This window comes from Bos javanicus, chromosome 1 (genome assembly GCF_032452875.1).
Source record: "Bos javanicus breed banteng chromosome 1, ARS-OSU_banteng_1.0, whole genome shotgun sequence".
Classification (NCBI taxonomy): Eukaryota; Metazoa; Chordata; class Mammalia; order Artiodactyla; family Bovidae; genus Bos; species Bos javanicus.
Window position 1 is genome coordinate 157,019,905 of NC_083868.1, and position 23,934 is coordinate 157,043,838.

The 23,934-nt window shown below is 44.7% G+C and overlaps 1 protein-coding gene across 5 annotated transcripts in view; it reads right to left on the reverse strand.

Moving 5' to 3' along the window:
* The window catches only part of EFHB (EF-hand domain family member B), a 66,834-nt gene that overhangs the window by 41,414 nt on the left and 1,486 nt on the right, over window positions 1-23,934 (reverse strand). For all 5 annotated transcript variants that reach the window (XM_061425402.1, XM_061425408.1, XM_061425417.1 and 2 more), the window contains exons 2-5: window positions 8,043-8,105; window positions 5,489-5,632; window positions 4,275-4,455; window positions 1,829-1,939 (exon numbers count right to left, since the gene is read on the reverse strand). In XM_061425402.1, the coding sequence (XP_061281386.1) occupies window positions 1,829-1,939; window positions 4,275-4,455; window positions 5,489-5,632; window positions 8,043-8,105 (499 nt within the window). The remainder of the gene's footprint in view (window positions 1-1,828; window positions 1,940-4,274; window positions 4,456-5,488; window positions 5,633-8,042; window positions 8,106-23,934) is intronic.

Below are 23,934 nucleotides of genomic sequence, written 5' to 3' on the forward strand. Positions count from 1 at the left end.
GGTCTCCCGCGTAAACCAAGCTACTCAGCCTCTTTTCTCCACTGAATTTTCCTACTGAGCTATCCTCATCCTATTACTCTTTATATCTCTAATTAATATCTAATTAAAGCCAGTGTACTCGCCGAAGCCGTCTCCCCTTCGAATACCCTGGATCAGCTGGGGCTGGACCTCGGCAGTTGACCAGTTGGTGAATCAGGCGCAACCCATCCACCCTCTCAGGACGTGAGAGTGTGCCCAGTTGCTCAGTCATGTTCCTCTCTTTGCAGCCCCCTGGACTGGAGCCCACCAGGCTCCTCTGTCCATGGGATTTCCCAGGCAGGAATACTGGAGTGGGCTTGCCATGCCCCTCTCCATTCTCAGGATGTGTTCAGTTCAGTTCAGTTGCTCAGTCATGTCTGACTCTTTGCGACCCCATGAATCGCAGCACTCCAGGCCTCCTGTCCATCACCAACTCCCGGAGTTCACTCAGACTCACGTCCATCGAGTCAGTGATGACATCCAGCCATCTCATCCTCTGTTGTCCCCTTCTCCTCCTGCCCCCAATCCCTCCCAGCATCAGAGTCTTTTCCAATGAGTCAACTCTTCGCATGAGGTGGCCAAAGTACTGGAGTTTCAGCTTCAGCATCATTCCCTCCAAAGAAATCCCAGGGCTGATCTCAGGACGGGTATTAGAGTCTAATTCTCAATCCTCTGTTAGATCAAAATTCTACTTAGCTCACACAGGTCAACAATTAACTTGTAACTTACAGCACTTAAACATCCAATGCCTTTTGGTTATGCTATAGAATAATTCTAGTAACGCAAGCTGAGTCGCTTCAGTCCTGTCTGACTCTTTGTGACCATGTGGACTGGGGCCCACCAGGCTCCTCCATCCATGGGATTTCCCAGCAAGAATACTGGAGTGTGTTACCATTTCCTCCTCCAGGGGATCTTTCTGACCCAGGGATCGAACCCACGTCTCTTATGTCTCCAGCATTGGCAGGCAGGTTTTCTTTACCACCGTCGGCACCTGGGAAGCCCCAGTTCTAATAATAAGCTACTTTTAGTCACAATCACTTAATGCTAACACTAGTATTACTGAGCCCTACCTATGTTCCAGACACCATGCTTGGTATTTTGCAGGCACTCACTTCATCCGCACAACATTATCATCCCTACCTATTTAAGAAATTTAAAATAGATGATGATAAGTAAAATATTCAAGGTCTGAAAGATAATCAGTGGTAAGCAATGCCTTAAACTTCATGATCTGAAAATTTCTACACTTGACCAGTAACTAATATTCCTCATATAAAGTGAAGCACTTAGAATAATCTTGATATTTGAATAAGAATGGTATTTTTTTAAGCCTAAATCCACTCACACAGGATTAGACTACATAACATTTCATCTTCACTGCTTCTTTTCGTTGTTTTAATGATATACACTTTCACACATATTAAAAGGGTATAGTGCCCAGCTATCAGGGTTTGTAAGCTTATAAGTTGGGCTTCGCAGATGTTGCTAGCGGTAAAGAACCCGCCTGCCGATGCAGGAGACAAAAGGAGATGCGGGTTCAATCCCTGGGTCAGAAGATCCCCTGGAGGAGTGCATGGCCTCTCACTCTGGTCTTCTAGTCTGGAGAATCTCCATGGACAGAGAGAGGAGCTTGGCAGGCCCCAGTCCATAGGGTCACACAGAGTCAGACAGGACTGAAGTGACTTAGCATGCATTACTAGAATTATTCTATAGCACAACCAGGCATTTCATCTTTAACCTCATCATCTCCCTATCCCTCTTCACAAGTCTGAGTGTCATATTCTCCTGTTTTACACCAGAGGAAACTTACCCACAAAATAATCGTTGTGAGATACAACATACAGATCATGGCCTGCCTGCGCTTCTTCAAATACCTCTTTATAGGGTTTCGGTGGATTCACCATATCTCTAGCGGATGTTTCTGAAGAAAGAATGAATGAAATCAGTTTTAAGCTACTTTTCATCTCTTTGTAACATTTAAACTGACTAGAGCATATGACAATCTAGGTGTGCTGAGTGCACAAGTTACAGGGGCACGCAGCCAGCAACACAGAGACTGACGGCCGAGACGGGAGCAGCCCAGGCCTTACGGTCTCAGGGACCCCCACTTGAACAGGCTCCCTCCCTAGAGTTCTGAAGAATGTTAACCACTTTGGTCGTCCTGAGCCACATGCCAAGCCCAATTAATTTCCCAGTTTTGAGAATCTCAGGATAATTTTTGTTTTAGTTTGCTCCAGACTTCCAAGATGATCTAGGCAAATTTGAATCACAAATCAGCTTCATAAGCCCTGGTGCCCTGTGGGGATGCCTTGATGCAAATTGGGGCAGCTATAGACTATAGCGCGTATCCTGAATCTGTAGCTGCGAATATCCATCTTTGAACTGGCCCAGGGTGCCAGGGAAATCACTGGCATCGGGAAGATACTCTTCTTCCTTCTGGCCCCAAACCTAGAGCTAGGAGGTCTTTGTTGAATAGCTGCTTTCCCAGGACTGGTAGTTCCTGGCTTTATATACAGCGAATTATTTTGTCTTTATTGTTTCCTGTAATGATTTTTAAATATAATTCCATTTGCAGTTTTCTCTTTGTACCTAACAACATATTGAGGTGTTTTCTTTCTTTTGGACTGTATGCCAAGAATTGGGGTCTGTAAACAAACCGTTAAGAATATTGGAAGGTGGTCCTGCTCAGAATAATCCTGTAAAGCAGTACTTCTCTTCTGATGTAGGAACCATTACACCTATTAATGCACATACACATGTTCTGGAGCATTCCTTTTACTATATACATAAGTGAGTACTTTTCATATTAAATGAACTAATCCTAGAGAGCAGTTATAAGTACCGTAATTCCATAATGTTCTGTCTGCTTAAATACAATTTTTAACCTATTTAAAAGGAAAAAAGATATTTTACCTCTTCTATTTTTTTATTGTTTCTAAAGTTGTAAATTTACTGAAATATTGAAATCAATTCCATAGAGTTATTTTGGAAACTACTGATGTATTTATTACACACAGCTTTTTTATTCATCTTTAAATGACCTCTTCTAAAATACATTTTTAATATTTCAAATATTAACAAATTTTAACTTTATATGTGATAATAAAGTACAACTGCAGATTTTGCCTTCAAAGACAAAGGCATAATTTATCTCCAGAACAGATACTACTATGTGAACGGAAAAACATCCTAATGGACCTTTTGGTAAGAAAGATAAGGTTCCTGGAGCAAAGCCTCAGCGGATGCAGAAAGACAAAGAGAGAAGCACCTCTCTCAGCAGGATGCTAAAAAGACAGAGTTTGAGGTCCCCTGTAATGATATCTGGAGGGGGAGGGTAACGGACCTAAAAAGGCAGAGAGTGAGAAGGTTTACAGGACAGTACCCAAGGGGCAAGAGGCAGGGAGGCAGAGGAGAGACGGCCGTGGAGATACATGCGCCACCCCCTCTTCAGATGAAAGAGGAGTCTGCCCTGACGCTGCCTGTTCGCTTAGTAAGCAAGTACACATCGTGGACCGGTATGAAAGAGTGTTGTACACAGCATTCACCAAACTTATCTGTTCCGTGGTCTATTGTATGAAACCGAGTTTCATAAAGAGTTGAGAGTTATACGCAGACCTAGGGAACAGACAAGGGCGAGGGGTCTGGGGGAGGGAAGCATTGGGAGTTTCGGATTAGCAGATGCGAGCTGCTACAACAGGTTGGATAAGGAACCAAGTCCTGTCGCATGTCACAGGCAGCTATATCCAAGCTCCTGGGGTAAACCACGATGGAAAAGAACACAAAAAAGAATGTATCTACATGCACAACCGAGTCAGCTTGCTGTACAGCAGGAATCAACAAAACATTTGTACATCAACTGTTCTTCAATTTAAAAAGAAAATTTTAAAAAAGAGTTGAGAGTTACAAGCATATCAGAGGCCTTGGTGGAAATAAAACCCATCAGTAGGTGCCCAGGAGGAAGGATGGCCGCCCTCACAGCTGGTCCCAGCATCGGCGTTCCTGAGTCTGTTTCCTGTATCTGCTCCATCTCTGCTCTGCGCCCTGAACCTCCTCTCCAAACCCTGAACTCACAGCCTGAACACACGGCCTTGACACACTCGAAGGCCTCTGGGTCTAAAAGTAACTTTCTTGCTATGATCCTGTCTTTCATTCTTGACATCATCTGCACCAGCACTAAATAAACCCCAACAGGATACTGAATCCCATTTTCTAAGAAAACATTTTATCCACTCCCTCCCACCCCTTATTTTCACTACCTCTGACGATTGCCGTCCCAAATGTCGTATTGAGTATGTCCAGGCCTTTAGGCAATCCTGGTGTCTGATCATGAGATTTTCCTAACGGTGCCCGTTGATTGCTAAAATATACTGACTCCTTTTTATCTTTCATTTTCTGTTGAAACGTTGTTATAGGCTGTGGGTTGATCAATACCTTTGCCTAAAGAAGTCATACAAAGCAAAGATGTAACAACCAAAAAGAAAGAAATCTGAACATTGAAACTCAACAGCCAGGGAGCAGAGAATATGAAAGTGGAAAAGCATTTCATGATCGTTGCCTTGGCTCACCTTCAAACCCACCATCACACTGGGACTGTGCAGCTTAAACGCGTCAAAACGTGACTTTTCACTGAGGCTAAAGTGTTTATGAGGGCAGCTCCTTGGTTCACAGCTCGAATATTCCAGAGGAGTGGGAATGATGAGCACAAGAGCCACGAGAGCCCCACAGGCTTCCTGCAGTTGCAAGAGCCGGCCTTCTGCCCCGGGACTGTCCGTTCAGTCCGGAGCAGATAACACGGACACCCCGGGTGCACACAGCACCCGCACCAGCGCGCTGAGGTCTCCAGCGGCACCCAGCCTCTGTCCTCGCCACGCTTTACTGAACCTTGACAGCACCTCTCTTTACCATGAAAGTGCAAGTGTTAGTGCTCAGTCGTGTCCGACTCTGGACTGGGATTCTCCAGGCCAGAACACTGGAGTGGGTAGCCTTTCCCTTCTCCAGGGGATCTTCCCAACCCAGGGATCGAACCCAGGGCTCCCATATCGTAGGCAGATTCTTTACCAGCTGAGGCACCAGGGAAGCCAAGAATATTGGAGTGGGTAGCCTCGGCCTTCTCCAGGGGATCTTCCCGACTCAGGAATTGTTCGCCAGGGGATCCTCCTGACTCAGGAATCGAACTGGGGCCTCGTGCATTGCAGGCGGATTCTTAACCGGCTGAGCTATCGGGGAAGCCCACCCCTTTTTACCGTGGGAAAATGAAGTGGGGCTCAGCTTGTATCATCCAAGGGGACAATACGCAGTCTGGAGCTTACGCCGTTGACTTTCCCGCACTCACTGTCTTGCCTACTGCTGCTTGGATTTTTCATTAAGAGCGGGAAGGAGGTTGGAAGTGATGATTTCACTAACACTTCATTTATGCATTTTTCCCCCTTGGAAGTGAATAACATACAGGGAAAAACAGAGAAGAAGTTACCGGTATCGAAATTTTCGATCTTATTCCGTGCGTCAAGGAAGGTGCGATTTGAGGATCATTTGCTCTGCCGTAAAATACTCTTTCGGCTCCAGCAGGTGGGTATCTGAAGTTGAAAAATTTTTTTGCCTCAGGTGGGGTCATTAGCTGTCAACAGTGAGAGAAGAAAATAGAATGAATCATCAAATACAGTTGATTGATATCAGCAAGACAGATCTATACCAATCAAGGAACATCTTTCATTACGTGAGTATAACAAGTACTGGGGAGCTGCAGCACCCAGTAATAAAGCATCTTGAAAGTTGTTTAATGGAAATAAACAGCATATTTTCAAAGTTATCTTTAGCTGCAGCAGCATGGATAGGCCTAGAGATTGTCACAGAGTCAGTCAGAGAGAGACAGGCATCGTGATGCGCCTTATGTCTAGGAGATGTCACACTCGGTTATCACACTGAGTGAAGTCAGTCAGAGAAAGACAGGCATCGTGATGTGCCTTATGTCTAGGAAACGTCACACTCGGTTATCACACTGAGTGAAGTCAGAGAGAGACAGGCATCGTGATGCGCCTTATGTCTAGGAGATGTCACACTCGGTTATCACACTGAGTGAAGTCAGTCAGAGAAAGACAGGCATCGTGATGCGCCTTATGTCTAGGAAACGTCACACTCGGTTATCACACTGAGTGAAGTCAGTCAGAGAGAGACAGGCATCGTGGTGTGCCTTATGTCTAGGAAATGTCACACTAGACTATCACACTGAGTGAAGTCAGTCAGAGAAAGACAGGCGTCGTGGTGTGCCTTAATCACACTCGGTTATCACACTGAGTGAAGTCAGTCAGAGAGAGACAGGCATCGTGGTGTGCCTTATGTCCAGGAAATGTCACACTCGGTTATCACACTGAGTGAAGTCAGTCAGTCAGAGAAACACAGGCATCGTGATATGCCTTATGTCTAGGAAATGTCACACTCGGTTATCACACTGAGTGAAGTCAGTCAGAGAAAGACAGGCATCGTGATATGCCTTATGTCTAGGAGATGTCACACTCGGTTATCACACTGAGTGAAGTAAGTCAGAGAAAGACAGATTTCATGATATGCCTTATGTCTAGAAAATATCACACTCGATTATCACACTGAGTGAAGTAAGTCAGACAGAGAAAGACAGGTATCGTGATACGCCTTATGTCTAGGAAATGTCACACTCGGTTATCACACTGAGTGAAGTCAGTCAGAGAAAGACAGGTATCGTGATATGCCTTATGTCCAGGAAATGTCACACTCGGTTATCACACTGAGTGAAGTAAGTCAGAGAAAGACAGGCATCGTGATGTGCCTTATGTCTAGGAAATGTCACACTCGGTTATCACACTGAGTGAAGTCAGTCAGTCAGAGAAAGACAGATTTCATGATATGCCTTATGTCTAGGAAATGTCACACTCGATTATCACACTGAGTGAAGTAAGTCAGAGAAAGACAGATATCATGATATGCCTTATGTCTAGAAAATATCACACTCGATTATCACACTGAGTGAAGTAAGTCAGAGAAAGACAGATATCATGATATGCCTTATGTCTAGGAAATGTCACACTCGATTATCACACTGAGTGAAGTAAGTCAGAGAAAGACAGATATCATGATATGCCTTATGTCTAGGAAATGTCACACTCGATTATCACACTGAGTGAAGTAAGTCAGAGAAAGACAGATTTCATGATATGCCTTATGTCTAGGAAATGTCACACTCGATTATCACACTGAGTGAAGTAAGTCAGAGAAAGACAGATATCATGATATGCCTTATGTCTAGAAAATATCACACTCGATTATCACACTGAGTGAAGTAAGTCAGAGAAAGACAGATATCATGATATGCCTTATATCTAGGAAATGTCACACTCGATTATCACACTGAGTGAAGTAAGTCAGACAGAAAAAGACAGATATCATGATATGCCTTATATCTGAAATCTAGAAAAATGATAACATGAACTTATCTACAAAGCAGAAAGAGTCACAGATGTAGAATTATGGTTACCAAAGGGGAAAGGAGGTGGAGGATAAATTAGGAGTTGGGATTAACGTATACACACTGCTATATATAAAATAGGTAACCAGTAAGAACCTACTGTACAGCACAGGGAACTCTACCTTCATGGGAAAAGAACCTAAGAAAGAGTGGATATAGGTATATATATATAAATGATTCACTTTGCTGTGTTCCTGAAACTAACAGAACATCAGAAATCATCAGAAATCAGCTATACTCCAATAAAAATAAGTCACATTTAGAAAGCAACCGGGAAGTATTTAGGTTAGGAAGAATACCATAAAAGACTATTTCCAATCTAAATAAATGGAAAACTCCAGTAGTTTTCATAGAGCTGGAAATTCTAAGCCTGGGATTTTCATTTCCTCATTCACACTCAACAGAAGGTCTTATAGTAAAAAAAAAAAAAAAAATCCAAATGGACCACATTAAAGTTATGCAACTCTCATAAGGAATGTAGAATGCTGTTTATCTTAGATTCACACAAATGCATGTTGAAAACACTCACCCTGGGGAATCTTTCCATCAAGCAGGTTGCAGCTCTGTATCCAATCGGAAGAACTTTCCCTGCCTAAGAAGAGAAGAGCAGTAATCGGTCATTGTGAAGGTGCAGGGAGGGTGTTTTGAAGAAAGCAATGTATTTCCAATTTGGCCTATGCTTCTAACACTTCAACTACTTAACACAAAAAGAAAAACAGGAAAAACAAATACCAGATCTAAAACCATCCTGAGGTAAAATACAAACATTAGGCGCTATGTATATTTTGAGTTTACCTTTTTTTTTTTTTTGCAGTTTCTGAACTCTGCAGCCTGCTAAGGGACTCCACTCTCAGAAATACCTTGCCACAGTTCACAGGTTAAGTATCAGCTGTCCTATCATCACGGGCTTCCCTGGTGGCTCAGAGCGTAAACCATATGCCTGCAATGCAGGAGACCTGGGTTCAGTCCCTGGCTCAGGAAAATCCCCTGGGGAAGGAAATGGCAACCCACTCCAGTACTCTTGCCTGGAAAGATCCCATGGACGGAGGAGCCTGGTAGGCTACAGTCCACAGGATCGCAAAGAGTCGGACACGACTGAGCGACTTCACTTTCACTTTATTATCATCAGTACAGTGGGGCTGTGACCGAATTCAAGCTAAACACAAACAATAAGCATTTCTGAGTGTGCATGCGTGTGCTTGCATTACGGGTATATTTCCGCCAACACCCTGGCTTTTGATATATAAGAACGTGTCCCCCCCCCCCGGCCAAGCTCCTTCTGTGAATGGTCCTAACCTCACTTGGCTTTGTTCACTTATTTCTAATCTGGGTCTTCTCTGTCCTTCTCTTGCCCAAGCAAAGATTATAACTGCTCGTTCCCAGCCATGCATCTCCTATCTATTTCCCCTTTATCATTTCAAGGCAGCTGATAGCTATTTTTGCAAAGCATAAGTTTCTCTTTAAAAAACCGAGAGAAAGAAACTTCCCGTAAGAGTGTTCTAGGTCTCTGGAGGGGGCTGGGGAGAATCGGTGAAAAGCAGAGAGGCTGAGAGCTGGGTGGAGGGATGACTGTACAGAAGTAGACTGATCAGATAAATGAGGGATGGCTGGGTGACAACATAGACAGACGGATACAGATGAGTACGTGGGAGTTTTTTATGAAGATGAACGTTAACTGCAGAATTCCTCTTAGAAGGAGAACCAACAAGATTAAGAGAGTATCTTGATGACATCTGAGTGCAAAAGAGGGTGCCCACAGACATGCTCAGACAGAGAATTTAACTGCTTTGCCAAAGAATGGGGCTTCCCTCCTGGCTCAGTGGTTAAGAATTTGCCTGCCAATGCAGGAGAGGCAGGTTCTATCCCTGGGTAAGGAAGAGCCCCTGCAGAAGGAAATGGCAACCCACTCCAGCATTCTTGCCTTGCGGGCTACAGTCTGTGGGGTTGCAAAAGTGTTGGACACACCTGAGCGACTAAAGCAACAACAACAAAGCAAGTAGGAACTCCTGATGGGACAGACTAAGGAAGGATTAAGGGAGATGACTAGTCAGATTGAGAGGAGACTTGCCTGATGGTCCACTGGTCAGGGCTCTGTGCTCCCAACACAGGGGTACAAGTGTGATCCCTTGTTGGGACACTAAGATCCTTCATGCTGCATGGTATGGCACCAAAAAAAATAAATAAATAAAATAGGAAGAAAGGAAAGAAAAATTGAGCGAAAAGTGAATGGAGGGAAAGATGAAACAGTGAGGTCAGAGGCCAGGGACCCAGGATGAGAACTGGCCAGTGACACACAGCCCAGCCTTAATGCCAGACCTGGAGTAAATTCTACTTATAACTGCACAAAGGGAGAAGAGTCCTGTGTGAAAAAGGAGAGGGACTGTGCTCTAACTTGAGCTGAAGAGGGTGGGAAAAAGAGAGGAGACATATGTGACCTTTTCCATTTCCTTTAATTTTGAGATACAAGTAATTTTTTAATTCAGCTGGAAATTATAAGAAATCCCAGCAGTATCAGGGAACATAAAGTTTCTCTTACTGTACATGTTACATGAGTGCCAGCCATTCTTTTAAATATTTAATGGAAAGATTACTTCATAAAGCTGGGGAGACCCAGGGCAGCTACTGTCCAGATGACAGATGGTTAGAGAGACAGAAGGAAGGACGGCTGGACTGACAGGCCCATCGGTCCATGGCCTGAGTCTGCTTGTCCCTCATCCACGTCCCTTCGAGTGTTTGACAGCAGATGTCCCAGGTTTCCATCATGCAAACATTTCCCTGGACAAAAACACCCTTGCTGTCCTCCCAGAGCTGCCCACTTGGAAAGCAGTGTGACCCCAGATCAGTGGCTATAATCAGGTTTCAATGTCCTCAGGTCACTTGATCGGGGGCACAAAGATGGAAGCCATCGTATCTGATTTCCGTCTGTGGAGTCATCGTAACACATGTGTCCATCTCCGCCAGTCACAGAGCTCTGCTTATTTCAGTCGTTCTCAAGGATGACTGCGCATCAGCTTGAGGTATGAAGGATGCAGAACTCGCCACCCCCAAATATGCCTCTTTGGCATAAGGATTACATTGAACCAATCACTTTAATAGATAGCAGACACGAGAGAAGCTCTGAAAATGGAGTAGAAGTTGCCCTTTTGTAAGGATTGCATGCATTTTACAAAAGACATCACTGTAAACATGTCTCCTCCCCTGTATGAGGAAGAGAAGTTTGAATCTAAATGCCCAGACACTCTTATCAATGGCGAAGATACCAGTGTAAGCTGTGTAATAAGCCTTCCCCTTGCTTACCACGCCCTCCCTGGTCACCTGCCGCAGCTGGCCTTCTTTTGGCACCAATTCTTTTTTGTTTTTCTCATAGTTACATGAACTTTTTTTAAAATTGAAGTATAGTTGATTTACAATGTTGTGTTAGTTTCTGCTGTACAGCAAAAGCACTAAGTTATACATATTTATTAAAATATTCTTTTCCATTATGCTTTATCACAGGATACTGAAATAGTTCTCTGTTAACATCTTTTTTTTGTCTTAGCTAAATGGTACTTAAAGTGGTGTCTTGAGCCATCTTCGGCTTCCTCCGTTTTCCTGGGTTTTTTCCGTGTACATATGAGGTATACATGTTAATAAACATGTTTGTCTTTCTCTTGTTAATGTCTTTCGTCACAGAAGGTTCTAGCCTAGAGCTCAGAAAGGTAGAAGGAAAATTATTTTCCCTTCCCTATCGTTTCTCTGTCAAGTTCCAAGACATGAATATACTCTTTTCTTCATAGCCTACATTTTGAATCTGTGTATTTGAGCGCATCCCAAACATACTCCCCAAATTTGGTGAAAATCTGTTGTGTGATTTCTCAAGTGGCGCAGTAAGAGACAAACAAAATGAACTTCGGTCTTAATTGTATAAATAAACTGCTAAATATGCAACAATAGGCAAATGGTTAAATAAAATATGTTACTTTCAAATGATATGCTATCGTGGAATGGTTTAAACCATTCCATGTATATAACCATGTATATAAACCATTTTAAATGCTCATGAGACAACATGAATTTAAAACAGAGATATAAATTTGTATTGTACAAATTCACAGACTCACATCTCTGTTGGCAATATGCACATAACGCAGAGACAACAAGTTGTGAGCTGTGATTGCCATTTCTGAGTGGTGACGTTTCTTTTTGTTGTTGTTGAGTCACTCAGTCGTGTCTGATTTCGCGACCCCCGTGGACTGCAGCACACCAGGCTCCTCTGTCCTTCACAATCTCCCGGAGTTTGCTGCAACTCATGTCCGTTGAGTTGGTGATGCTATCTAACCACCTCATTCTCTGTCGTTCCTTCCCCTTTTGCTTTCAATCTTTCCCACCATCAGGGTCGTTTCCAATGGGTCAATTCTTCGCATCAGGTGGCAAAAATATTGGAGTTTCAGTTTCAGCACCAGTCTTTCCAATGATTATTCAGGACTGATCTCCTTTAGGATGGACTGGTTGGATCTCCTTGCAGTCCAAGGGACTCTCAAGAGTCTTCTCCAACACCAAAATTCGAAAGTATTTGGTGCTTTTGGTGCTTTCTTCGGTGCTCAGCCTTCTTTATGGTCCAACTGTCACATCCATACATGACCACTGGAAAAACCATAGCTCTGACTAGACAGACCTTTGTCAGCAAAGTGAGGTCTCTGTTTTTTAATACACTGTCTAGATTCGTCATAGCTTTCCTTTTAAGGAGCAAGTGTCTTCATTTCATGGCTGCAGTGGTGAACTTGCACGTGCTTTTATTTTCTTCTGTGTTGTTTTCTCAATATTTTAGCATGTATTGCTTTATTAAGCAAAAGAAAGCAATGAGGGGTCATCAAGAAGTCTATAAGCAATGTCAAATAGAAGGCAAACAGCTACAGGAGCGCTAGAAAGAAAAATGAGCCTGAAGTGTGTGCAGAGCCAGGCCAGAACACAGGAGCAGGCACTTCCCTGCTGGTTCCGTGTTTGCTAATCCACCTGCCAATGCCGGAGACACGGATTGGAGCCTTGGCTCAGGAAGATCCCAGGCGCCTTGGAGCAGCAGAGCCGGGCACCTCAGCTGTGCAACCACAGGCCCAGGGCCCGTGCTCCCGGCAAGGAGCTGCACCGCGGCCAGAGAGCAGCCCTGCTCACTGCAGCAGAGAACGCCTTCGTGCAGCCACGGAGACCCGGGGCAGCCAAAAACAGACTAAAAAATAGGAGCAACTGTGATGGCCACCTTAAGTTCTCCTCCCCAGCTCTAAAGTCGGGGGGGGTGCTCAGCTGGTACTAGTGACCCCCCAACCTGAGAAACGGGACATGATCCACTTTGAGGCTCTCCCTTTTGCCTCCAGGGCATTTGCGTTCATGTCTAGGAGATGTCTTTGACTGCATCCTCCAATCCTCTGCTAAATGTTTATTTAGACTATCCAAATACCTTATATTATGTTCTAAAATGTTCTTCCTTCTTCCTTGGCTGTTCTTTTAAAGGTTCCAATCTTGTCTTACAAGTGCAACCTCTTTTACTTCTGGACTAACTTCCTGTGGGCTTACCTTTTCCCTGTTCTGTCTGGGTCTTCTGTTTGCTTGTTTCGGCCCCTCCCTTCAAGCTGGCCTCTGATCCTCACCCAGTTTCCGGCTCCCCAGAGATGGCTGTGTTACAGGGCTTGTTGAGTCTTGGACTTCCCTGTAAAGCGATCAGATGACGAGGCTGCCTTTATCTCAGTAGAGTCCTCAGTAGAGTTCAGAATTTCCAGAGAATAGTAACGGTGGAAATCCGATTGTAAAGCACAGCATCTATGTTGTGCTGTTCTCAGGGCTTCCTGCGTGTTAGTTCACTTCGGGATGATTTCCAGGAGGTAGATGCTGTTATCATCCCCGTCGTGAGCAAACGGAGGCACGGTGAGGCTGAGCGACAGGGTTACTCGGCCCACATACCGGCGGATATTGAACCCAAGCAGGTCTCTCCTCTGATCCGCTATGCCCCGTCTCTCCACCCTGCCTGCTGCTGAGAGGGTGGTCCCCACCCTGCCTCTGGCCGCCCGGGCTGCGCTGGGGAAACCGCAGACAGAAGGTGCGAGTTTCCTTTCTGGCCCCTGCCTTATCTTCAGCTTGGTGTCTTTTGATTCCAAAAGCCACTCTGGGAAAATAAATCCACGGTTCCGGTAGCAGGGAGCACGAGGTGGCGCGGAGAGGTGGGAATCGTGGGAGACGGGGGCGAAGGAGGGGACCAGCTTTACTACATCTGATTGCGCGGGCTGAGCTTCTCGGGGCTTTTCCCAGGCAAATAGGATCATTTCAGGTAGAAATGACTACCTGATTTCTGGCAGATTTCACCTCCGCATGCAAAATCAGTGGCCATATCGCCATCTTCCTATTTTCCAAAACATGTTGATAATTTTAAAACTGCTGTCTCCTCTTTTATTTTCTTTTTCCTCGTGGTTTATTATCTTAAAAAAAAAAAAATACTACAGGCCACAAAACTCAGGAGAGTATTTACTGTAAAGACCTCATTCAAACACCAGGGGCCCCAGCAGAGGGAGCAAACCCAGGGGCAGAGCGATGACTGGTTGGTTCGTTCCTCTGAGAAGCAGAAGAACATCTGTGACAGATGGGGGGAGCGGGGGGCGCAGGGTGGGCAGGGAGGTTCCCTGTGAAGGGACGGCAGGGGGAGGCGTTAGGAAGGAAGGGCCTTGGATCACAGCACGGCTCTGGGAACACTCGGGCAAGGCCAGGGCGTGGTCCCGGGGTCTGCGTTGGGCAAACCGGCTCTGCTCTAGGGTCCCTGCCAGGCTGTGTCGCCGGGAGCGCAGCCTGCAGAAGGAACGCCGCAGCCACCCGGGGCAAGGCGGTCAGCCGGTGCCCCTGCCCCTACGCCCCCTGCCCAGCGGGCCCCCAGGCGGTCAGGCCCCGGTGCCGCGGCGCCCAGCACACGCGCACGGCCTTTACGTCTCCCGTCTCCTCTGTCTTCTTCTGTTGGGAACGGTTCCTAATGTTCTCTTGTCTTTTGTGACCTTGACATTTTTTGAGTGTAGGCCAGTTATTTTGTTCGTTGTGCCTCAGTTTGGGTTTGACTAGTGTTCTCTTATGATTAAAGTTATACATGTTTGTCAGGGACATCACAGAAAGAACGCTGTGTTTTTCCTCAGGGAGCAAACGCGGTCAATTTGTCCACTGACTGGTGGGGTCAGCTTTGCTCCCTAAAGAATAAAGCCTGCTAGGTTTCTCCTCGGTAAAGTTTGTCATCAATAATTATCCTGTAGAACGGATAAACAAGGCCCTACTGTATGGCACAGGAACTGTACTCGATATCCTGTGATAACCCACAATGGAAGAGGATATAAAGAAGACTGCATACATTTATAACTGAGTAACTTTGCAATAAAGCAGAAATTAACACACTGTGGATCTACTACAAATTAAAAAAATATTCTTTGTAAATATGCAGTCCCTCACTAAACCTGGCACTCCACACGCATGTGGGATCTTAGTTCCCCAACCAGGGATCGAACCTGCCCCCTCGCCAGCCCCACCTGGCCACCCCCGCAGTGGAAGGGCAGCTGCTTAACCACTGGATCACCAGGGAAGTCCCTAAACTTTTACCTACTGTTCTAACATCTGCTGATGATTCTTGTCTAAACCATTGCTACTGTGATGGTTGCCAAATTGTCATTTCTTTAATTCCATCATTTCATCTACATTTATTAACTGGAATTAAACTGAAAGGAAACTCTCTTTCCTTACTATTTATTTAATCATTCATGTTTTTATATCCGTATTAAGTACATGGATTTCTATTTTATTCAATGGCAATTTTTAATTGAAGTAGTTGATTTACAATATTGTTACAGCAAAGTGATTCAGTTCATGTATATAAATTAACTATTTTCAATTCATAAAATGCTTATGGATGTTCAATTCATAAAGAAATTTTCAATAAATTCCTTTTTATGTATAAATTTCACTTCATTGTTTTCCATAATAGGTTGTTCCAGGGCACTGGCTACAGTTGGCTGTGCTATCAGCAGGTCCTTGTTTGTCTGTTTTATGCCTGGCACTGTGTGTATCTGAATTCCATACTCCGAAGTTATCCCTCCCCCCTTCCCCTTTATTCAGTAGCAATGGTATTGAGTGCTCAAAGTATAATAGTTCGGTGGAACCCCTCCAGGAGCCCTTTCAGACTTGTTTCTGCACCACTTTGAGATACCTGCAATATTCTTTGAGCGTTTTCTTACTTTTTGGCTCTCAAAAGTGTTCCAAGTTCATATTATAATACACCAGCCCTAGAGTCCTCATTCCCCCAGAGTCCTGATTCCCTTTAATAGAGAATGATGTTTAGAAATCAAGATCCAGGTTCTGGTGTGCTCATTGCTACGAGATAAACATTACTTCCAGATCCTCTTAGAGGATGAAGTTAGGAAATGGGAGATATATGCACTCCCCCACACACTCGCAGCTATATCAGTTCTACAATATTCTATTTAATTAAATGTATCTAGCTTAGACATTGACAAGGATATAGACATAGATATAGATATAACCGTAGTGTGTGGTTAGTTGCTCAGTCATGTCCGACTCTGTGACCCCATGGACCGTAGCCCACCAGGCTCCTCTGTCCATGGGGATTCTCCAGGCAAGAATACTAGAGTGGGTTGTCATGCCCTCCTCCAGGGGATCTTCCAAACCCAGGGATCAAACCCAGATCTTCCACATTGCAGGCAGATTCTTCACCATCTGAGCCACTGGAGAAGCTAATGAATACTGGAGGAGGTAGCCTATTGTTTCTCCAGGGGAGCTTCCTAACCCAGGAATCAAACCAGGGTCTCTTGCATTGCAGGCGGATACTTTACCAGCTGAGCTACCAGGGAAGCCCTATAAATAAATAAAGCTCTACAAATGTAAAGCTATCTAGATATAGATATGCAGATATACCATCAGTTTCCACTGACACCTCCAATTACAAGTCACACAGCAGGATTCCTTCCACCTTCTCATTTTTGTATTTGTGACTTGTTTCTCTGCCAGTAAGAAGCCTGGCTCCTACCATCCTGTCTTTGCCTTCCTGCTCAGGCTCTCTGTGTGCAAACAAACTCCCAGCCCGCTGACCGGCTCCACACTCCGTCCTTGCCACACTCGGGCCACCCCACTTGGCCACCTTGTCAGTCAGCCCTCAAAACACAGGTTTCAGGGACCAAGTCCCCCTGTCACTTCACGTCATTGGTTCCCAAGATTCAGGTCAACTCAGAAAGGTTGATACAAGACCATTTTCAGCTGTGAAAGATCCACCAGCCCATAGTCGTCCACTCTCCGAATGCAGGGTAGGCTAATACAAGGGTTCCATGTCTCCCTTCGTCAAGATCACTGTCTTACTCATAGATCACTATCCCTAACTCTGAACATCTCATCAAAAAAGAGGAGTGAGAGCATCAATCTTTCTGCCCATTAGACCCTGAACCCATCATGCAAATGAAACCATCCACTTCTGAGAATTCCGCCCAAATTGGCTCTTTGCAAATTCAGACAAAAATTAGGAGTTCAAAAAAAATTTTTTATTTATGTATTTATTTTTGGCTGTGCTGGGCTTTCCTCTAGGTGCAGTGAGAGGCGTTACTCTCTAGCTGCGGTGCAGACTTCTCACTGCAGTGGCCTCTCTCGTTGCAGTGAACGGCCTCTGGGCTGGGCCTTCAGTACTTGCTGCACGTGGGCTCAGTAGCTGCAGTTCCCGGGCTCCAGAGCACAGGCCCAATAGCTGTGGCTCGTGGGCTTACTTGCTCCTTGGCATATGGGATCCTCCCGGACCAGGGATTGAACCTGTGTCCCCTGCATTGGCAGGCAGACTCTTTTACCACTGAGCCACCAGAGAAGCCCTGTGACTTGTTTTTGAGTACCAGGGTTTGCACGATTATCAGTTTCTCATAAGATTTACAAATGGGTAACCCTTTTGCCTCTACCCACTCCCTGAATAGCCATCAGGGGCTCCGCTTGTGGCTCAGATGGTAAAGAATCTGCCTACAACACGTGAGACCCAGGTTCAAACTCTGGGTCAGGAAGATCCCCTGGAGAAGGGCATGGCTACCTACTCCAGTATTCTTGCCTGAAGAGTTCCATGGACAGAGGAGCCTGGCAGGCTACAATTCCTGGGATTGCAGAGTCAGACATGACTAAGGGATTGCAGAGTCAGACATGACTAAGCAAGTAACACTTTCACTTTCACTTTCTCTTAGTGTAGAACAAGAAGGGGAAAAGGCATCTCTTTGCACGACGTTTACCACAGTGTAAAATCATTGGTTTGTTGGTCACAAGACTCTGGGTTGTAAGGGTGTTTTGAAAGCAGGTACTGAATCATTTCTCATCTTTGCACAGCCCTAGCACCTAACAGGAGAAGGCAATGGCACCCCACTCCAGTACTCTTGCCTGGAAAACCCATGGACGGAGGAGCCTGGTAGGCTGCAGTCCATGGGGTCGCGAAGAGTCGGACATGACTGAGCGACTTCACTTTCACATTTCCCTTTCATGCACTGGAGAAGGAAATGGCAACCCGCTCCAGTGTTCTTGCTTGGAGAATCCCAGGGAGCCTGGTGGGCTGCCGTCTATGGGGTCGCACAGAGTCGGACACGACTGAAGTGACTTAGCAGCAGCAGCAGCACCTAACATACTGTCTAGTCATTGTAGACAACAGAGTCTTTTTTAAACTTTTCTTTGTAAAGTTCCTTCTTTTCTCCTCTTTGTACTTCAGAGCTCAGTGTACTAGTCGCTCAGGACAAGAAGGCCCCGGGAGTCTCGTAATCCGTCAGGGCAGACCTTCGCCTGCTGCCACAGGACAGGAGTCCTTACAGAGACGCGTCCCTCCCCTGGACACTGGAATGGCCTGATGGAAAGCAGGTGTCTTCAGGGGCTGGTTTCAGCAGGCTCAGCAGCTAGATTTTTCCATCTGAGCTGTCCTCACTGCCAAACTTGAACATGGGTTTTGACCCCATCCACGTGCACTTCCTCCCTCCTCTGAGGCTGGATGAACTCAAGGGCATCAAATGCTTCCCCATCCCACCCCTCGGGGAGCACACTGGGGATCCCCTGTTCTTTTCCTTTCAGCTACATGAGTTCTACAAAGTCTACAAGAAGTAGACAATATGCATAATATCTAAACTGTTGCAAGTATAAAGAAAACGAAAATATGGAAGGCTTCCCAATCCTTTTCACATATTAGCATTACCTTAACACCAAACTTAGAGAAAGATAACACAAAAAGGAAAACTCTGTCCAATTGGACTGCAAGGAGATCAAACCACTCCATCCTAAAGGAAATCAACCTTGAATTTTCATTGGAAGGACTGATGCTGAAGCTGAAGCTCCAATACTATAGCCACCTGATGTGAAGAGCTGACTCATTTGAAAAGACCCTGATGCTGGGAAAGATTAAGGGCAGGAGGAGAAGGGGACGCCAGAGGATGAGATGGTTGGATGGCATCACCGACTCCATGGACAAGGGTCTGAGTAAGCTCTGGGAGTTGGCGATGGACAGGGAGGCCTGGCGTGCTGCAGTCCATGGGGTCGCAAAGTCAGACATGACTTAGCAACTGAACAAAAACTGATACAAAAATCCTAGTAAATATCTGGGAAATAAAATCCAAGAGTATATAATAATAATAATACATTACAACCAAGTAGGGCTCAGCCCAAATATATGAAGATGGTTCACTATTATAAAATTAACCATGCTAATTCAGAAAAGATGTATTTCAACAAATACAGAGAAGGCTCTTCATAGCTCAAGTTCTATTCCTGATTTTTAAACATACTTAGCAAACTGGGGATGGATATTACAAATATAATACTTAATGGTGAACCATTAGAATCATTCCCATTAAAGTCTGTAAAGAGACTTTCTATATTCTATTATTGATCATAGGAAGTGTAGTGAGATAGGAAATTAAAGTGAGAATTGTAAACATCAAAGAAGGAAAGGCCACAGTGTCAATATGATCATCTGCCCAGTAAATCCAAAAGAAACAGGAAGCAATAAAGACCAATTAGAGCTCAGCAAGATGACCAGATGTAAGGATTTTTTAAAAAAATGAAAACAACCATACGAAACAGCTTTTAGTCTTGTTATAAATCAAATAAATTTGAATTAAAACAATTGCCTTACAAATCATTATTAATTTTTAAAATTCAGTGGTACAATCTTACAGGAAGTGATTTGGCAATAAGAACCAGAAAAAGATTCATCCTTTGACTTCTCCTGAGACTCTATCCTAAGGAAATATTCTAAGACATATAATACCTAAAGAATTTCATAGACTATTTTTACAGAAAAACAGTGGGGAAATAATCCTGTAGGTCAGGAAGCAACAGTTAGAACTGGACATGGAACAACAGACTGGTTCCAAATAGGAAAAGGAGTACGTCAAGGCTGTATATTGTCACCCTGCTTATTTAACTTCTATGCAGAGTACATCATGAGAAACGCTGGGCTGGAAGAAGCACAAGCTGGAATCAAGATTGCCGGGAGAAATATCAATAACCTCAGATATGCAGATGACACCACCCTTATGGCAGAAAGTGAAGAGGAACTCAAAAGCCTCTTGATGAAAGTGAAAGTGGAGAGTGAAAAAGTTGGCTTAAAGCTCAATATTCAGAAAACAAAGATCATGGCATCTGGTCCCGTCGCTTCATGGGAAATAGATGGGGAAACAGTTGAAACAGTGTCAGACTTTATTTTTTTGGGCTCCAAAATCACTACAGATGGTGTCTGCAGCCATGAAATTAAAAGACGCTTACTCCTTGGAAGAAAAGTTATGACCAACCTAGATAGCATATTCAAAAGCAGAGACATTACTTTGCCAACAAAGGTCCGTCTAGTCAAGGCTATGGTTTTTCCTGTGGTCATGTATGGATGTGAGAGTTGGACTGTGAAGAAAGCTGAGCGCCGAAGAATTGATGCTTTTGAACTGTGGTGTTGGAGAAGACTCTTGAGAGTCCCTTGGACTGCAAGGAGACCCAACCAGTCCATTCTGAAGGAGATCAACCCTGGGATTTCTTTGGAAGGAATGATGCTAAGGCTGAAACTCCAGTACTTTGGCCACCTCATGCAAAGAGTTGACTCATTGGAAAAGACTCTGATGCTGGGAGGGATTGGGGGCAGGAGGAGAAGGGGACGACAGAGGATGAGATGGCTGGATGGTATCACTGACTCGATGGACGTGAGTCTGAGTGAACTCTGGGAGTTGGTGATGGACAGGGAGGCCTGGTGTGCTGCGATTCATGGGGTCGCAAAGAGTCAGACACGACTGAGCAACTGAACCGAACTGAATCTTTTGTCCAAAAAGTGAGGGAAGGAATTGGCTAAAGAATCACATATCAACTTAAAGAAATCTTTTTTTAATCACTAAAAAATTCTTTGTAACAACTCTGAAAATGTATTAAATAGTAGTAAGTGAAAATAAAGACAGTTTTAATGCTTGCTGTTAACAACTACATGAAAATTAATTTGGATAAAAATGTTACAGGAAGTATAGTACTGTCTAGAACTCAGATTCTTTTTTTCTAGCCACGCCACATGGCATGTGGGAACTTAGTTCCCTGACCAGGAATTGAACCTTCACCCCCTACATTGGAAGGGTAGAGTCTTAACCACTGGACTGCCAGGGAAGCCACAAAAATTTATACCCTTAAATTGGAAGTTGTGACTTCAAATCCTGGGGTTACCACTTATTAGCTGTAAGACTTTGGCCAGATTATCTAATTCACCTCATTTTCATCACCTGTAAAGAGTTGATCCCTGCAAAGCAACATGGGTGGCAATGTAGATATAGTAAAGCCACCAATAACTGTTGACTAATGTGAATGCAACGAAGTGCCAGTAGGCACGCTGCTGCTGCTGCGAAGTCGCTCAGTCGTGTCCGACTCTTAGCGACCCCATGGACTGCAGCCCACCAGGCTCCTCCATCCCTGGGATTTTCTAAGTAAGAGTACTGGAGTGGGTGCCGTTGCCTTCTCCGCCAGTACAAGTGTTACGGTAATGAGCTTATGTGTGTTTCCATTCCTGTTTTCTCAATTTTCCATGTTATTATCTTTGTTTTATACTGAAAGTAAGTATTTCAATTTTTTTAAGACTTTTTTGATGTGGACCATTTTTTAAGTCTTTATTGATTTGTTACGGTACTGTTTCTGTTTTATGTTTTGGCTTTTTTGGCCACAAGGCGTGTGAGCTCTCAGCTCCCTGACCAGGGATGGAACCCACACGCCCTATATTGGAAGGCAAAGTCTTAACCACTGGGCCACCAAGGAAGCCCCGGATATTTTAATATTTACAGGTGCATTTTTAAAGGAGTCTCATTTCTAGTCTTATCTCTCCTCTTGCCTGTGGTCCCATTTTCACTCCCTCCTGCCTACCTAGGGTAGGCTCATCAGCTCCTTGGAGTTATCTCAAACTCCCCTCCCGATCCACTAAACAAATGTATCCCTAAACGAATCCTTACTCCATTCCCTTCACTGTCACACTTCTTCAGGGGAAAAAAAATTCACAATACTTTTCTCTAATTCTAATTTCACTCTTCAGTATACTGGAATCTGAATTCTAACAATGTCACTAGTTCCCTGAATGTCCAAAGCTGGTTTATCTTTATTCTTTTTCCCCTATCGCAGACGTTTTTAACACTGCTGGTCACTTTCTCCTTGAAGCTCTCGTCCCTATCCTTTCACATTTAGAAAGGAGGATGTGAAAGGGAGGAGGAAGCAGGGGTTTTAGAATTGCCTGTATCGGAAACCGGAAGCTGGTCTCCGCTCCTACGTGAGGTCAGGTCTGAAGCCGTAGACTGCAGAACCCATCCAGAAAGGAGAAGCAGGCACGGCCAAGTGAGACGAGAGTGGCTGGGGAAACCCAACGAGGGAACCAGAGAGTAAAGGGGTCCGAGGCAAAAGAACGCCCTGAGCCCCAAGGGGAACAGAAGTCTGCAGATGCAGAAAGAGAAAATTCTGCAGAATCCCTGTGACCAGTTCAGCGAAACTGTGTTCTCCTATCTCTCCTTTATTCCCCGAACACTTTAAGGGTGCTCCCTTTCTGTTCCTCAATACCACCCTCTTCAACTTGTCTTTTCCTTCTATCCCACTCACTCATCCAGCCCTCCTCCTATTTATCAAACATATATTTACTGAATGGCCACTATAAGCTGGGCATTGTGATATGCCATGAAGCTATGCGATAAATATGAGAAAATCCTTGTCCTCAAGAACTCATGTAGTTGGGACATCTCTGGTGATTCAGTGGTTAAGACTCCATGCTTCCACTGGAGGAGCAGGTTCCATCCCTGGTAGGGGAACTAAGATCCCACATGCCACATGGCAAGGCCAAAATGTTTAAAAAATAAGAAAATAAAACAATTACCTAGCTGACATTCCTTCTTCTGACAGTCTCACAGGTTCCCCAAGGTTCCTGCCCAGACCTTCTCGTCCTACCCCCACCCACGGCTCCAGCTGTCTCCCTGGCTGTTTCATCTGGCACCCTCCAGATGTCTCACACTCAGGACTGCAAGCTCCAGGTGTTCACCAGATACTCATGGGCCACCAAACCGGAAGATGTCTCATTATCAACAGAGAAACTCCTAAGTTGTCCATCAACTTCCCTGTCTTTCACCACATAGATCCACAACTGGATGGCAATTCTTAACAATACCGTCTCCTGAAAGCTTCTCAGAATGGCTCTTTCCTATCCATTCTTTCTAACTCCGCATTACTTTCAGGCCATCATTACCTTGAAATAGCCTAACTATTCAATATCTTTCCCTTCCAGTCCACCATTATTATTGATAACACATATATCTTTACAAAAAGCAAACTGTCTTTATTTCCTCCCTCGTGAAGACCCACCACTGCTCTCTCCCCACATGTTTTACTCCTACGTTGTGGACCTTTCGATTTCTTCTTCATCTCCTACCGCTATGCTGGCTAAACAGAATTGCTTATACCTCCCGACTCAAGAAGTTTTGGCCATGCTGTATGCCGTTCTTGGCTCAAGGTGCCTCAACCCTTTTTCCCAACTGACAAATACTGACACATTTTTTTAAGGACTCAGTTCAGGCACTCAGTCATGTCCAACTGTGACCCCATGGACTGCAGCATGCCCGGCTTCCCTGTCCATCACCAACTCCTGGAGTTTACTCAAACTCATGTCCATTGAGTTAGTGATGCCATCCAACCATCTCATCCTTTGTAGTCACCTTCTCCTCCCACCTTCTATCTTTCCCAGCATCAGGGTCTTTTCAAATGAGTCAGTTCTTCGCATCAGGCGGCCAAAGTATTGGAGTTTCAGCTTCAGCATCAGTCCTTCCAATGAATATTCAGGACTGATTTCCTTTAGGATGGACTGGTTGGATCTCCTTACAGTCCATGCAGGATCTTAATTCTCCAACCTGGGATTGAACCCATGACCC